Source organism: Polistes dominula, unplaced genomic scaffold (genome assembly GCF_049000335.1).
Source record: "Polistes dominula isolate Pdom_NZ unplaced genomic scaffold, Pdom_raw_medaka contig_82, whole genome shotgun sequence".
In the NCBI taxonomy this organism is placed as follows: domain Eukaryota; kingdom Metazoa; phylum Arthropoda; class Insecta; order Hymenoptera; family Vespidae; genus Polistes; species Polistes dominula.
The window spans coordinates 2884946-2902620 of NW_028301046.1; the positions used below are offsets into that span (position 1 = coordinate 2884946).

The window sequence follows — 17675 nt, forward strand, 5'->3', positions numbered from 1 at the left end:
TCGCTCGAGTGGATGCATTCGTCTAGCTGGAATATCGGCATTAGCTTCTCCTCTTGCATCTCTCCCCCCACCGTACCTTCGGCTCTTTCTATTCCTGGAAAAGAGAGTCGCTCTCAATTCAGTACGCGGTATTTCCAGGCAGCCGAGCTGCCCCGGATAAAACCTTTTCTCGTATCTCGCATCGTCTCCGTGCAGCATTCTTCCTCTGGTAGTGAAGCAAAAAATTCACTCGTCACACGGACGCTAGTCGGGGGATAGGTGTGTGAATATATATTTGTTTGTATGTATGTGTTTGTTGTTGGGCGGTGTGTAGCAGTCTCTTTCTCTCTCTAAAGGAGAGCAAAAGAGAAAGAAAAAAACGCAAAAGAGAGAGAGAGAGAGAGAGAGAGAGAGAGAGAGAGAGAGAAAGGATCGAAGCCGGTGTCGGTTGAAAGAACTTATCGTGTTGGGAGATCACGAGCGCTGAGAGAAGACGTGTATCGAATACGTGGTGGCCCGTTTCGTACTGCGAATACCACAGTGCTGAAAGAATAACACGTGCGCGTCCTTTCTCTCTCTCTCTCCCTCTCTCTCACTCCTCTCTTATTCCGTCTCTCTATCTATCTATCCATCTATCTATATAATACATATACATAGGAATACACAAACGTACACGTACACAACGTACTATAGTAGATACAGGTAGAGGTAGGTAGGTAGGTATACGCGGAGAACGAAGTACGAGGAAGGATAAAAAGAATGTAGAAACGTGCGCGCCGCGGCTGGTAGACATTTCTGTGTATATTTTATCGTGCACATATTGCGACTCGTTCTCCTCCGCGCGGCCTCCACGCCACCAACAGCCACACACAACTTGTGCACGTGTACGAGCGTACAAACACACATACTCGTGCTACGTAAAAGGGGTTCTGGGACGAGAGGAAGAGAATAAAATGGACGAGCGGAATACGGTATGGAGATGGTTCCAGAGAGTATGCTTGGCTAAGGTAGACAGAGAGAAAGAGATAGAAGTAGTAGACGCATGTATTAGTATAGGAGAGATGGAGGAGTACACCCGTGGAGGAGAAGTCGTGGAGGGACTGTAGTGAGGAGGGGGAGGAGGATGGCTCGATTTTTCCGATAGCGAATTTTGCTTTTCGTTTTTTCCCCGACCACAGAGCAGCGCGGCAGGCAGCGAGCCTGTGAAACCAGCCTCCCTCGTCGGCTGCCATGCCATCACTACTCAACCTCCTACTCGTCCTCCCCTTTCCCTTCCTCCCCCACCCTCTAGGATGCATCGCGTTTTCCACCCGTTCGCTCGTTCCTCTCGACCTCGCCCTTTTTCTCTCTCTCTCTTTTTCTCTTCTTTTGCAACCTCCACATCTGCTCTCTTTCAACCTGCTCTTCTACTACTCCTCTTTCCACGCACACACATACACTTGCATATTTTCTCCTTCTCTCTCTTTTCTATGTAGACACGAGGACCGAAGCAGCAACGTTACTGCTGCTGCTGCTGCTGCTGCTGCAGACACAATAAAAAGGTGAAAAAAAGAAAAAAAATGAGGGTCGGTAACGTGCATGTATGTGTGTGTGTGTGTGTGTGTGTGTGTGTGGGAGCGCTCTTCTGTGCCAGCTTAAAGTCACCCCTCGTGTGTGCGCGCGCGAATACCCGATGGTAGTGATAGAGATAGCGAGGGAGGAAGTTTTAGAGAGAGGGGAGCATCGCATAGCGCGTCGGACGCTTTCGAGAGGTTATTCATGAAGCACCTGACGAGATTCCTCTCCTCGAGCATGCTTTTTCGGGGTGGTACGCCGCGAAATTAATGAAGCCTAGATTTGCGGTCATTCAGGGGAGATTGAAAACGGGCTCTCGTCGAGGCTCCACGCGACGAAGGGACTCAGTCAGTCAGTCAGCCAGCCAACCAACCAACCAACCAACCCAGCAGCCTCGCCCTATCACGGATTACTATTCCTTTGAACTCGTCACGAATTACGAGAGAACGACGAATTTCGTTATTCACCGTAGGAAAAGGCGATAAACTGTCGTCGTCGACGTCGTCGTAGTCGTCATCGTCGTCTTCAAAGTACGCTCATCCAAAAGTATCAACGATTTTTATACTTTTTTCTTTTCTTTCTTTTTTTTTTTTTTTTTGACTTTTTCATTTTTGTTTTAGAGAAATAGAGAGATAGAGAAACAGTAGGATCGTCGATGGAAAATCCTTCTTTTATCGGCAAATTAATAATCCCACCGCAGACAAGATTATTCGGACGAGTAACAATCGATTCGTTTCGATTCTCGTTTTGTACCGGACTTTGAAATGGACTAATTTTGTCGTCGTGGACCACGAGCGAATTTAAATTAAAAAAAAAAAAAAAAAAAAGAGAGAGAGAGAGAAAAAAGAGAGAGAAGTAACAAGAGAGAAAGAGAGAAAGTATTAGTTGGATATGGCGGAACGGACAGGACGCATCGTCCTCGAAAAGGCCGATTCTCTACGCTATCGACCGGCCAATATTCTGTGGCGCTTTTTCGCGGACGTGCTCGTTAAACCGATAAATGAATAATGAGCGAACTATATATGGGGTGGATAGAGAGGAGACGACGAACGACGAGAGGACCAAACGAAGAGGAGGGTGGTTGGTTGGTTGGTTGGTGACGGTGGTGCCGATGTGCCGCTCCTGCTGTTGCTGCTACTGCTACTGGCTGCTGCTGTTGGTGATAGTAATGGTAACCAGAAGAGAGGATATGGGTGGAGAGAGAGAAGAGTGTTGGGGGAATGGGAAGCAGCGAATCGGACGCAAAACAACGAAATCGAATCACTCGCGGTGGCCGCCGGTACTTTTCATGCGTGAATTTTCCAACTGCCCCGACACGTATTGCAGTGAACGCCGGAATCGTTGGTAATAGCGTTAGTAAAATCGAGAGTAATGCCCGAAAACATTTACAATACGCGTCGCTTCCTGCAAATAAAAACGGGACCCGAGTTCCCGGTGATCGTCGCGCCGCAATAAAAACTCACTACTGGTACGACCGTGATCGTCGTTCCGTGATGCGAAACGATAAATAAAAATCGAACGATATCACAGTCAGTGAGACAAAGAGGTAGAAAGAGTGAGAGGGAAAATGAGAAAAAGAGAACGCTTCATCGATGCGTAATAAATAACGACTGCGAATGAAATATCAAAACGGTCCATCTTTTATCCGATATACAACACAGATACTACTTGTCCCCACGACCTCCTCCTTCTTCTTCTTCTTCTTCTTTTCCTTCTTTCACAACTTTTCTTTTTATTTCTTATTTTTTTTTTTCTGTTCAAAACTTCAATCACATAATCGTCACAAAATATAGCTACGTCACTGATAAAACTTTTGATACTCTAATTATCCTCGGAAATGTTCTACGGCTATCGTACTTAATTACGCGATAAAAAGGAAAGAAAACAACATTTAAAACTCGTCGAAGCGCGAAGCGTGTCGGTCACGGACGATTATTTTACCATGGCACACAAGTGTCCAGAAAGAGAGAGAGAGAGAGAGACAGAGAGAGAGAGAGAGGAGAGACAAGAGGGAAAACGTAACAGGTCGGAGCGTACAGCAGACCCGGGATGAATGATGACGATGACGGTAATTGTCAAGCATTACCCCACGTTAATTACGCGTCGTTGTGATAGCGGGTCGCGTTTACATCGACACTTACATCGAGCAGAGTCGGTCGATTAATACGCGCGCCCACCACCACCACCACCACCACTCCCACACCACCCTGTTATACCTCGATAAATTTCATTCGACGTTTCACGAGCGAACGGGGGGAAATATTTTGCCCTTTCGCAACTCCCCAACCCCTCCTCTTCTCTCTCTCTCTCTCTTTGTTTCTCCCTTTTCACTCTATTTTACACGCGACGCATTCGCCATACCCCCTTTTTGTTATTCGTAAACGCGATTCACTCCCTATTCGACACGTCGTACTTTTCGTTTTATTATCATCGTCATCGTCATCGTAATCATCCTCCTCGCGATCGTCGTTTAACGCAAAAATCTCGAAAAAGAGGAAGAGCATCGTAGTAGTAGTAGTAGTAGTAGTAGTAGTAGTAGTAGTAGTAGTAGTAGTAGTATACGACGTGCGAGAGAGGTTTTGCTCGTAAACTATTACTCGAATTCAAGCGGGAACTTGTAAAATGTTCAAATTACTCTCGACAGATTATAGTATAAGCAAAAATGCCTCGTGATGATGCGTGAATGACGTGAGAGAGTTTAACAAAAAAAAAAAAAATGAAATAGAAAAAAAAAGGTAAAAAAGAAACAACAACAAAAAATATTCGTATTACTTATCGAAACGAAACTAACAACTTGCAACGTTTCTACGAAAAGTGTCTCTACACTACTCCCCTTCTTACTTTTATTTATACCTATGTTCGATTATTTATTTAAATTAATTAAATATTTATATATATTTTAAGATAATAATTATATATATATATATATATATTTAAAAATCTCCTCACCCATTTCCCGTAGATTTTTAGTTTCAATCTCGCGTAATATCCCATTCTGCAATTTTTTCTTTACTTCTGTTGTATTCGAGAGTAAAAGTAAGAAAATATAAAAGAAAGGAGAAAAGATAAAGAAAAATACGAGAAAGAGAGAAAATAAGAAGGGTTCGAGTTTTAACAGGGCGAACTTCTCTTTCGTCTGACCGACCGACACGGCAGTCCGATTTACGATTTGTGGGAGGGGCGGGCGGGGGGGGGGGTGCACCGGCCCGGAATAAGAAGAAAAGAAGGAAGAAATCGTGTTTTTTGAGAATAAAAAGAAACAAAAAAAAAAGTACAGAAAGACTGACTGAGGTGAGTGGTAAGAAAAGGAAAAGGAAATAACGGGGTTGACTGCTAAATATTCAATAAACGCGAACATTATTCCCGGCACGTCGGAGACGACGACAACGAAAGAAGGCAAGTTTAAGGGAAATGGAAGAGAAGGAAGGTAAGAGAGAGAGAGAGAAGGTGTAAAAAACGATAGAAAGAGAGAAATAGCGAGGGCAAGTCCAAAGAAAAATAAAACAAAAGGGGAAAGGAAGAGAAGGAACGGGGCTATTTATCTTCGCGAGAGTTCGTGATCGAGATTTTGTGCGACTTGGAAAGATGTTCCTTCGTCTCGAGCATACATCGTATGGCTCTTTTGCCGTACGTACGCTTTCGCCTCCTTTAAATAATCCGTGACGATATTTATGAGCCTTCCGCGGCGTACTACGAAAAGCCGCACACACACACACACACACACACTCTATTTCTCTTCTCGTAGGACGGGGCCAGAGAAAGAGAGAGAGAGAGAGAGAGAGAGAGAGAGAACAGCACTTTTTACGTAAAACCTCGTCGGATGCTTTAGGTTCCGACCATCTTTTTATTAACATCTACAGGGTGGCAAGCACCACCACCACCATCACCACCTTTTCGTCGGGATATTAACGCGAACCTAATAAATTTTCTACCTAGCACTATTCACTCATTCTACTGTATTAGATGGAAGAGAAGTTTTTTTTTCTTTTTCTTTTTTTATTTTTGCTCGAAACAAGTAAAAAGTAAATCGTTCATCCTTCCTCTCTCTCTTTTCCTTTATCTTATAGCTTTACTCGTTTACTCGATAAATCTTGACATGGGAGAAGAAAAGAACAAATAAAAAAAATCATCGGATAAGAAAATAAAGAAATCTTTGGAAAATGATGATAAAGATGGTCAAATGTTTGAATCTAACGCTCTTTAAGAAAATTTCAAAAATTTCTACATATATTATATATATATATATATATATATATGTACTTATCGGGTATATTTTGTCGCGAAATAAAACTCATCTTGGAAGAGAAATTCTCTACTAAGGAATGGTATAACCCCCTTCACAATTTGATCTGAGAAAGATATCGACGAATTTATATTCGAACGTAGTATATAGTAGTAGTAGTAGTAGTAGTAGTAGTAGTAGTAGTAGTAGTACAATATTTGAACATAGTAGCCTAAGGGCTATATCAAAAGGTTATATCAAAACGCAATCTCCTCACCTTTGGTACGCCCGGAAAGCCGCAATTTTCGTACCGATCGAAAATAATCGATGAAAAGAGTAGTTTGGGAAACTTATGATCGAAATCTGTTCTAGTCAATACGACGCGAATACAATTTATATTACCTTCAATATAATATATATATGTATATATCTGATATATGAGGTATATAAAAGAAAGAAAGAAAGAAAAAAAAAACAAAAAAGAAGAAAAAAGTTTAAATGATCTTAGGAATAAATGTCGACGGCACAGCATTCTTTCCGCTAGCCAATTCGATGGGAAATTGTTCTCGAGAGCGACGGCTTGAATAATTTCTTTTCTCGATGGAACTCCCCTTTCCCTACCCCTGTCCTCCCCCTTACCACCGTAAGCTCACTCCACTCTTTACTATTCTTTTCTGCAAGCTTTTCACGATCTCCCATGCAGAGAGAAAGCCGTTCGTAGAAGGTCACCACCACCACCGGTGCTATTTGCATGTTATTACCTTGTTTACATATTTATTCAATAGCCGGGGAATCCCTGAGGGTTCATGGATATCACCCTCCTAATCCGATGCTTCCTCTTCTATTTCGGCCCCTTTAATTTTGAATTAAAACGTTGTATGCGTATAACACGCGTCAAGCCGAACGATTAATAAGTCACTCGTTCGACGTCACGCATGTTCCTTTTGCATGCATTGCGATTTGTAAAATTATACGACAATAAAAATTGATTGATATCAATCCCAGCCCCCCTTCAAGGAATATAATAATAATCTTATAAATTTTCAAATTACTTACTTGTTTATGCATTTCCACGTTAAGTCCATAAGACATTTCGTAGTACTGAAAAAAAGAAACAAAAAACATTATAATTAGATTTGATATTAAACTTTGCAAATAGGTGATGATATTTATGCATATGCCAATAAATAATTTTATACATTGACGTAAATAAATAATTATTGGAAACAAAACATATATGACGAGTAATACGATTAGCATTATCGACGTGAGAATTTTCTTAATTGTAAAATGCGAAACAATCGATATCGAGGGATTAAATTTATAAATGGGGTTCTTTTCGAAAGTATCACTCTATCTCTTTCTATTGAAGAAAAAAGTATCTTTTAAAATAGCCGACACACGAACTGCCGGCGAGATTACATCGATCGAACGAGATTAGGAGATTACGAAAAGCGGACCAAATTGAGCTGTAATGCGAGACCACAGAGAGACTAGCATCGAGAATAAAAGAGAAGTAAAGAGTTGAGTAAAGGAAAGAAAAGAGAGAGATAGGAAGAAGAAGAAGAAGAAGAAGAAGAAGAAGAGGATAAACGCCGTGGCGTTCGAGAGTAAATGAGAAAACGAGAAGTAGGAAGAGAAGAGAAAATAGGAAAAAAACGAGTAAGAGAAGTCGTTTGGGTTACCCACGCCCCTTTATTCCTCTCTCCACCTTTTCTACCACACTAAAAAGGTTCTCTCTTTCTCTCTCTCTCACGAGTTTCAAAGCTGCTGATTCCGGCGGCTATCCAAGACCGGTTTCACTCGTAACATCGTTTCTACATGGTGTGTACAAGAACAACCAATCGTCGGTGTTCGCTTTAACTAATTCAACCTAAGTCCTGCACACCCAACAAAAGTAACAGGGGTTCTTCTTCTTCTTCTTCTTCTTCTATTAATTCAACAACATTTTCTATTGCTGGATTCTATCGATGAATGAAATGATTTCCTCGTTGTTTTCTATTTTTTGTTTTAGAACTATATTTGAAAATGAACCTCTTTGATAATACAATACACATTTTATTTATTTATTTTATTATTGATGGTTTTATTAATTGTTCATCAAAAGAGAAAACGAACGATTTTTTGGTTCCCTTTTTTTCAAGTGTTAAACTTTTCTAAAACAACTCGCAACATTTGAACGTAACGTCGAAAAGAACAAGTGAGAGAGAGAGAGAGAGAGAAAGAGAAGAGAGAGTCGATTCGACAATCATCTACCCCTATGGCTTTTTTTGTTACAACTAGTACGAACCATTGGAGAGCCGCGAATCGCGACTCGCCGTTTGACTGTCGACGGCGTTCCGCCGCAGATTTCATAGGCACCGGCAAAGTGGACGATAAAAGTGCAATGTGCACTACAGGACCAGGGGGAAAAAAAAAGGAGTAACTGTGTTGATATCTGGTTGGCACTGAGTTGTACCAATGCTGCTACTACTGTTGCTGCTGCTGCTACCGGCGAGCCAGCAAAAAGAGCGCGAGACTGCGTGTACCTGTGCTCCGAACGAGTTTACTCCCAAACTAGAGAAAAAAACAAAGGGAGAAACAAAAGGGACTATGTGTGTGTGTGTGAGAGAGAGAGAGAGAGAGAGAGAGAGAGATAAAGAGAGTGAGCTAGAACTAGTGGTAGGAATAAAATTTAATAGTTCGCAATTTTTTTAAACGAGCATACACCACTATAAAACCATCTTTTTATTTCTCCGAAAAGAGAAAAGAATTTTCTACGATCATCTCGTGAACCAGAAGAGAGGAGAGGGGTCTTTACTATTTGCCGAATAATAAAATCTTGCACCTCTGATGCACTCGTTAAAAAAAAATTGGTTTGTTTGTATCTCTCTGTAATGAGTTAACACATTCGTGATTGTTGACGTGAATTCACGTCTTTTCAAGTTCTAATCCTGGTTGCCTCCGACACGGCATTTAAAATTTTACAAATTTAATACAAATAAATTTATATATTTATATAAATATTTTTTAATAAATGTGATATTATAATTTAAAATTTTTAAATTTCTTTTTTTATCATATTTAATTTTTTATTTGCAGCAATGTACTTTCGAGTTCCTTATATATATATATATATATATATTAATAATAATAATTTATAATTTTATATAAATATTTTAAAATATTTTTATATTTACATAAAATTTATATTTTTGATATATTTATATAAATTTTATATATTAAATTTTTATATTTAATTATTTCAATATTAAATAATTATATTTTATTATTTAAATATAAATTTAAATAATTCATTATGTTTTGCCGGTACTCAGTATTAAAAAAAAAAAAAAAAAAAAATATGCTTGCCGCAAATGTGTTAAGATATCCACAAAATAAAACAAAACTTTTCAAAATTATTTTCCCTAAACATCTACGAGTAAAAATGTTCTAAAAAAAAAAAAATAAAAAAAAAAATAATCTAAATCGGTATTCGTATCAGAGAGCTAAAATAAAATAAAATAAAATAAAATAAAATAAAATAAAATAAAATAAAATGTTAAACGTTAATGAGAAAAAATTGGATTTTCAAAGAAGTTTTCTTCCAATCCTCCCTCTCCCTTAGAGAGCTTTCATCTCGATCGTAAACAAAGTAAGTTTCCATCTCAAGGATTCGGAACGAAAACTCTCCTTTGCGAATTTAATCCAAGAGGCGTGGGCAGAAGCGTTAAGCGACGAGAATGCACGGAACCGAGGCGTGTAACGAGCATTAAAGCTCGCCAAATATCGTCAAATTCAACGAGAGAGAACAGGAGAAAGAAGAGAGAGATAGAAATAGAGAGAGAGAGAGAGAGAGAGAGTCGGTATTTCGTGGAAACTAAACGAAAGACTAAGAGAAACGGGAAACTACGAAAAGAGAAAGAGAGAGAGAGAGAGAGATTAAGGGGGGAGGGGGTAAGGGGAAAGTGGAAAGAGGCTGATTAAGAAAGGTAATGAGACGGTGCCAGTGGTGGAACTGTGGCGTAGCTTGCGGAGGATCGTGATCGTCGTCGTCGTCGTCGTCGTCATAGTCGTCGTCGTCTTCGTTGTAGTAGTCGTCGTCTCACTGAAATAATTGGCCTTTAATTAATAGACTTTTCCCAGTAGCAGCGAGCGCTGTCTGAACCGAGGTCACGATCTTAATTATCGCGAAAGACCGAGAACGTCACTTTAGCAAGGATGCATTTAATAGGAGAGATCTACCTATCCTCCCTCATGGTTCCATGCTTCCATGGAAAAATCGAGGAAGGCGATGAAAATTCAACAATAATTTCTCTTCCTTCTATATATATATATATATATATGTATATGTACATTTGAAAATCCAATTATTAATTATTATTATCCCCGTCTACACAATCCTTTTTTTTCTTTTTGTATTTTTTTTTTTTTTTTTTACCTCTCTACCTATACTCCAATTTCATTATTTCTATGTCTTTCTCTCTTTTCTCTCTCTCTCTCTCTCTCTCTCTCTCTCATTCTTTATCCACCAATTTTTCACGCTACACGCGTAATTTCACGCTCGCGTGTTCAACGAGCCGGAGTTTTTACTTTTTATTACGCTCTCTTTCCCCTACCGCATTCAAAGCCACATTTACCTGCTACTCATTTCGCCGCAAGGACGGCAAGTGTGATGATGCAATTCGATGCTTTTAAACTAACCGGAACAAGTTTCGAATAAATATTTCTCAAACGTGTAGATATCACATTGGTTAATCCCTTGTCCTTGTATCATCAAAATCTTCTTGTTTTTTAATGAAAGATATCAAAGATTTAACCGATTGACTGCCCAACTACGAGATATCTCATGGTGCGTGCTGCAATTTTAGATTAATTACAAATGGGGTTACTTGCGTTAAGAATTATTGAAAAGTTTAAATAAAATATTTATATGATGTAAAAAACATTATTAATTATCAATTATTGTAAATACCATTATAATATTATGTCAGTAATTTAATATTATTATATTTTACAAAATTTAAGGCAAGATGCTCTAAATATGTCTGGCAATCAATGGATTAAAGAACAAATTCTATATATTATCTTATCTTAATATATATAAATTACGTGTCACGTTGTTTGTCCGCAGTGGACTCATAAACTACTGAACCAATTTTAATAAAAATTTTCCACATTGTGTGCAGTTTCATACAACTTGAAAGATAGGATAGTTTATATCTCAATTTATAATCAAATTATTTGTTTATTAACAAAGAGTCATGATTATCTCTGTTTGTTCGATAAGATTCTAACAGATGGCGGTATAAGGTAATTCGTTGACTTAAAGACGTGTATATCGGACTGATTGTGAGCCACAGCAACGCGTAGCGGGGCACCCCTAGTATATACATATATATATATATATATACAGCTAATTGAAAAATATTAATACAACGAACATACATACATTTTGTTTTCGCGAAAGTCGATGTTTTAAAAGAAAAAAATGAAGAATCCTTTTCATACTCATCTTCTTCTTATTATTCTTCTTCTTCATCATCTTTTCCCCCCTCTTTCCCCTTAGTCTAAGCTGTCTTACGAAAATACAAATCTCTGAAGAGCTTAACGCATTTCCCCTAAGGTTTTTATTAAGCTGTCGTAAAACAAAGTTATTATCTATCCAACGTTATCTCAATCTTCCATAAAGCAGAGCCCAAAATGGTTTTTAAAGAGCCAAAAGGGAAAAAGGTAAGCGAGGTAAAAAAAAAAAAAAGAAGAAAAAGATAGAATAATAATAAAAATAATAACAATAAGAAAAGAAGAAAGAAAGAAAAAAAAACAGAAAAAAGCTCAACGTTAATTCCAATTCTTTCATAAACGCGAGAAATAGTTGTGGGGTGGTTGGTGGTGCCGTCCTTTAGCAGTAATAAAGGGTCAACTTTGCGCTTATCGTTATTAGATTTCCACGACTCGCGTTTCGTGCTTTCCCTCTTTTCCACGTCAAAGCCAAATTATAAGAGCAAAAAAAAAAAAATAAAAAATAAAAAAATTATCCAACGAGAATGAGGTAGAATGAACGTGAGGGTAGAAAGAAGAGATAGAAAAAGATGGTTATTGTTTGCCCTAAGAGAACTTTCTCTCTCTCTCTCCCTCTCTCTCTCTCTCTCTCTCTCTCTCTCTGTGTTTCTTTGATGTTACCCGAAAGCGAGATCCTACGAACGATGAAAACGATTCAACCAATGGCTGTACGTTCTCGAATAAATGGACGATATCGATCGCGATCGATATCTCGAGTTGAGAGAAAGAGAGAGCGAGAAAAAGAGACTGAGTATAAAAGGAAAGAGAAAGAAAGCAAGAACAATCTAATGGAGAATCCCTTTTACGCGTTCTCTTTCGATGGACCCTTATCTGTTACAACGATCGACCTTCGACGATTCGAATACCGTGTACGAATAACATGCCCTTAAAAGAAACCACACTCTAGTTGCTGACCTAAAAGAACTTACACTACTACAATGGTCAAGGAAGGGTGAATTTTAGTTTGAAAGTATTGAATTATTTTTCTACCTTCACGCATGGTTTCACTACCACAACCTACGCGTATATGCAAAAAAAAAAAAAAAGCAAAAAAAAGAATGATCGATAAAAAGTGAAATTAAATTGAACCCTAGTTGACACCTTGATGAGATGATAATGTTTACCTAACATGCGTGGGGAACGTTGTTAGTTCCAAGAGAAATATACGTTCACGTAATGAAGCGGTCCTGTAAATTCAACGAAGCGTAAACGAGATGCTAAAGTTTAACGATATTATATTCCTACATTGTATAATATATTACACGTATGTTTACTATCTATACTAGTAGCCCTCCCCCCCCCCTCTTAAGTCTCCTCAATGTTCTTTGTCACGTTTCAAACATCAACTTTCTCTCTCTCTCTCTCTCTCTCTCTCTCATGTTATACGTTGCTGTATGTAAGACACATCTTTATTAAAACTATTATACATATCTTTCAAATCGATAAATAAAGTCTGTCACGATTGCCATCTTAATCTTTCTAAAATTACATTGATTATATTTAGAATAAAAAAAGAGAGAAAGAGAGAGAGAGAGAGAGAGAGAGAGAGAGAGAGACACGGTTCTAGTATTTATAAAGAAAAATAATGAACGATGATGATAAAAAAGAAAAAGGTGAAGAAATTTGTGTAACCTTTTTCTGCTCCGCTCCCCCCCCTTCCCTCCCTCCCTCCCTCCCTCACTCCCTCCCAAGCTTTTTTTTTTATATGCACGTGAATATATTTCCCGACTACTTTTCATCGATAACTCCCGGATTCAATATGTATGATATAAATCGATCGGAACGCTAATAGCTCGAAGTAAAGTAGAAGCTTCGTTGGATGGAGAATCGCTTGAATGGAATTCTTAATGGATTCTCTATTTCTCTCTCTCTCTCTCTCTCTCTCTCTCTTTCACTCGTTTTCGTCCATCTTTCCAGCGTAATAACTCGTTTTCTACCACCGAGTCGTTCCGAACCCGATTATTAAATCAACACCCGACATCAATTACGAACTTTGTAACGATCCCGTTTTGAAACGAATCGATTTCACGTTAGACGTTTCTAGACTGCTTTTCCTATCTTTTTTTTTTTTTTTTTTTATTTTTTTTTCTTTTATTTTCGTTACTATTTGATTGATACCAAAAACGTTCAACGTAGAAGATGAGAAGATACGTTTATTATTCCATTTAACTGTCTTTTAGTCGTCGTATAATTTACGCGTCATTCTATGATAGAATTTGAAATGATTTGTACGTATCATGTATCTACATATATATATAGATAAATGTAGAAGTATCTTGCTTGGATAGTGGTAGAATCGATCGATGTAAACTGAAAGGGAACGACGGTTGGTTGGTTGGTTGGTTGACGATCGTCAAAACGATCTTCGTTCTAACTCGTAAAAGTTCACGAGCTCGACGATTACATGAAAGAATCGTAAAAGCGTAATGGCCCTCTTCTAACTACGAGACTTGCGTCTCGTATAACGGCGTCGTAAGAGAACCATCTTCTTCCTCTTCATTTCTAACGTCGAAATCTTCGTTTGCCCTTATACCGACCTCTCTCTCTCTCTCTCTCTTTCGATGCCAGCCCAAAGAACCTTTAGAATGAACGGATTTATTCCTTGCAAACATAAGATCGAATTCGATAAACGTGTCACGAACGACAACCGTCTGTGTCTGTCTGTATGTCTGTCTGTCTGTCTGTCTGGATGCACCCGTCTTTTTCTCACTGCACCTTTTTCCATTATTTCATCTCACGTTTTTTATTCTATCTATTTCTTTCAAGCAGTAGCTAAAGGTCGCGATTTGCAAACTTGCTTACAAAATTGTAAACGAAGAAACTAAATGACGTAATATGTGTGTGTGTGTGTGTGTAAGATTGCATCGATTAGAATGACATTTAACAAGGATGTCGAGTGAAATCGGTATTGTAAAGAAAAATAAAGAAAAGATCCGACGATATATTATCTAAGAAAGATGCACATCGATTATATAAATCGAAATATAAACTCTCGAACCGATTGCAGATAACGATATAAACGACGAGCTATCAACGAAGGAAATCTGAAAGAGTAAATAGTTTGGTGGCAAGCTCGATATCGATTGGAGATAGAGTCTAGAACGGTGACTAGATCGGTTGGTTGGTTGGTTGGTTGGTTGGTACCACGAACAGGTGTAGCTATGCAGTACCTACCTAAATACCTCTTCTCTGTCTATCTATTTCTCTCACTCTCCCTCTCTATTTCTATATATATATATATATATATAAACCTGTTGCTGCGTGTCCGGCTTGCGAAACGATCCGATAAAATACATTTTTGTTACCTTCGAGGATGATCGATCATCGGTGGAGCGCGAGAAGTGAACATGCCAGCAGAGGCTCTCTAATAACGAATGGACTCGTTTAGTATCGAACCGATCGAGGGATGCCTATCGTGGCTATAATAACGAGAAATGTAGATATATACCTATATACTATATATATATACTATATAGATAGAAAGGATGACTCTCGCGTAAATTCGAACTCAAGTGCGTTAATCGTGACCGAACGCGAGAGATCGCTAAATCGACGTGAGAAAATGGCTCGCTTCGTTCGCAATCGAGATCGATCGATTAATCTTTCGCTTAACGTTGAATCGCCGGAAGTGCCACGTCCACGGCTGAGCGAACGTACTGCATTTTATATCGCGCGATTTGCATCGAACGTTAGAGTCACGCAGTGAACGACCGTACCCCATAAATTATTGTACAAAGTTCTCTCTCTCTCTCTTTCTCTCTCTCTCTATCTATCTATCTATCTATCTAACTATCTATCTATCTATCTCTTTCTTTCTACATACATTGGTAGCAGTGAATGAGAACGACTACTACGATCTATCGCGATCGATAAACGTAGTTGCATACGTTAACACGGTAAGTGACTGACCTTCAACCTAGTAGGAATGAGAAAACCTACACGGATTTGCAGCTAATAAAGACTCACGTATGACCAACGTGACGTAAGGTAATAACGAAGAGATCTACGGGCGAAAGTACAGCTCTACGAGGTCGCAAAAAGTAACTGCAAACATGAGTATGTTGAGTTAGTAGAAAAGAGAGAGAGAGAGAGAGAGAGAGAGAGAGAAATAGTAAGTAGATACGTATACATGACGTTACAGAGTATATTCTCAAGTGCCTACGAATCTCGTTTGCGCTTTCAACCGTAGAAAGCGCGTGTCCGTGAAAATTGCTAAAGCTTTCGAGAAATACTTATAGAGAATTGCACCTCGACTACTTGATACAAGAGTATGAACCTAACCAACCAACCAACCAACCCTAACAGGGCTATCTTGGAATTTCTCGCGCGAACAGAAAAGTAGTCGAACCCATGAGTATTTTTCTCCCCTCTCTATACTCGTTTTGGAAAAGCATTCTACTACTACAGTTATTTTCATTAGCTAATACAATGCTCATTTTTGTTTTCCGTTTATTTACCATCCCTTCGACAACCGCCAAATGGAAACTCGTACAGAGTACAAAGGCAACGAAACTCGGCTTTCGTTTTAACGTAATTTTCTGAGACCGCGCGTATTCGAAAAGTGTTTCCCTACTCTCGTACCGCTAATATAGCAACCCAAACAATTGTTTGCCATCAAAGCTTTTGTTACAACAAAGTAGCCAATTACGTTATTACAATATTATAAAAAAAAAAAAAAAAAATAACCAAGTTCGTTTCCAAAGCCATTTCAATTGACTTTCCGAGCTTTCTTTTTCTCATTAAAAAAAAAAAAAAAAAAAAAAAAAAAATTCAACAAACATAATCCACGTTGATCGTTAACGTGTTTTAACGATAGATATCTATGAAAATGATGTGTGCATTGGCTTCTACGTATTTCAAATTCCGTAGATACCGTTTCGCTGAATTATTAAGCTTCCCTGCAAATTATAATTTATCGACCACTGAGAATCACCGATGCCATTTAATATAGCAATTTCATTAATAGACACGCGCAGCCAAATAAATTAACGGTATTTCGATCGTTGCACGAGAGGCACGTAGGTATATTGTACATAGCATATCCGATTAATTCGAGGGAACAAATTCCATATGAACATTCGACGAGATAGTCCAAGAAGAATTACACGATAATGCTTGGACAAAGAAGCATTGATAAATGGAAAATAAATCACATTAATGATCAAATCAAATGATATCAAATGAAATGAAAAAAAAAAAAAGAAAGAAACAAAGAAAGAAAAGTAAATGTACTCACCATAACGTAATGACGCTGCATTTCCGTCTTCTCCTGTGCGAGCTTCTCCAGGTCCAATTTAATACTAAACAACACAAATAATTGTATAAATGCGAGATAAATATCAAAAGTCGTTTATTTATGTTATAAAATAACAAAAGAAAAAAAGTAGATATAGGAATACGTCGAGTTACACTCGTAAACATTATTTGACGGAAAAAGGGAATAATTCGATAATCCGATTATACATTTGCTTTACACATTGTTTTTCATTCGTGACTTTGCTTTTTTTCTTTGCGATCGATACCGATCGGATTTGTAAAAATCAATTATTAAGTATCGGCAATAGAGCTTTTTTACAGTGATAAATGAAAATTGTTGCGAGGTAAAACACAAAACTCGTGAACGGTATACAAATTCTAGAGAAAGCTACGGAAATGTGTTTAAAAAAAAAAAAAAAATTTAATTCGTGGAAAGAATAAAAAAGGTCGCCACAAATATTTCCAATAAACAATTCATAATTTCTATCTACCCGAACAAAATAGTTATAGTAACAATTCTTCGATTTGACTAGGAAAAATCGATTACCCCTTTTTGTGTGTGTGTGTGTGTGTTACCAATTGCAAAGAGAGAAAAATACAAAATCAGGATCAATCATCAATGACTGCTCTGGCATGGCTATTAGTTTCACCCTCGCGCCAGTTTTCTTTCTCGATCGACGCTTGGGTCGACCAATCGCGTGGCTTCGGTAAGAGGGTGAAGGAAAGGGGGTGCGAGAGGTTGAGCGGGGATGGGAGATGATGAATACCGCTTCGCAGGCAAGCCGTTAAAAATACGCAATTAGCGCGGCCGCAACAAACATCGATAATAATTCGTTACACGGCAGTCTCGTAACCCTCTAACTCTGCTTCTCTCTCTCTCTCTCTCTATCCCTAACCCCTTCTTCCTCACCCTTTCTCTCTTTCTCTTTCTCTCTGCTATCCATGCACGAGCAACGACGGGGCACGCTGACTCGAATCGTAATCGAGTGTACCAGCGGGGAAAATTGGACGCCCAACCGATCGTTCGAATCGCTCGTGAAAACACATCCAAAGAGAGACCCTTCCTCGTTAAAGCAATTAATGACGAGTAATTGTTCGATACTAGATGGAAGATGTTGACAAT

General features: G+C 38.5%; 1 protein-coding gene across 2 annotated transcripts in view; it reads right to left on the reverse strand.

The window, feature by feature from the left end:
* The window catches only part of LOC107074671 (protein groucho), a 96506-nt gene that overhangs the window by 44237 nt on the left and 34594 nt on the right, over nt 1–17675 (reverse strand). For both annotated transcript variants that reach the window (XM_089175287.1, XM_015336329.2), the window contains exons 3-4: nt 16533–16596; nt 6812–6856 (exon numbers count right to left, since the gene is read on the reverse strand). In XM_089175287.1, coding sequence (XP_089031413.1) covers nt 6812–6856; nt 16533–16596 — 109 coding nt within the window. The remainder of the gene's footprint in view (nt 1–6811; nt 6857–16532; nt 16597–17675) is intronic.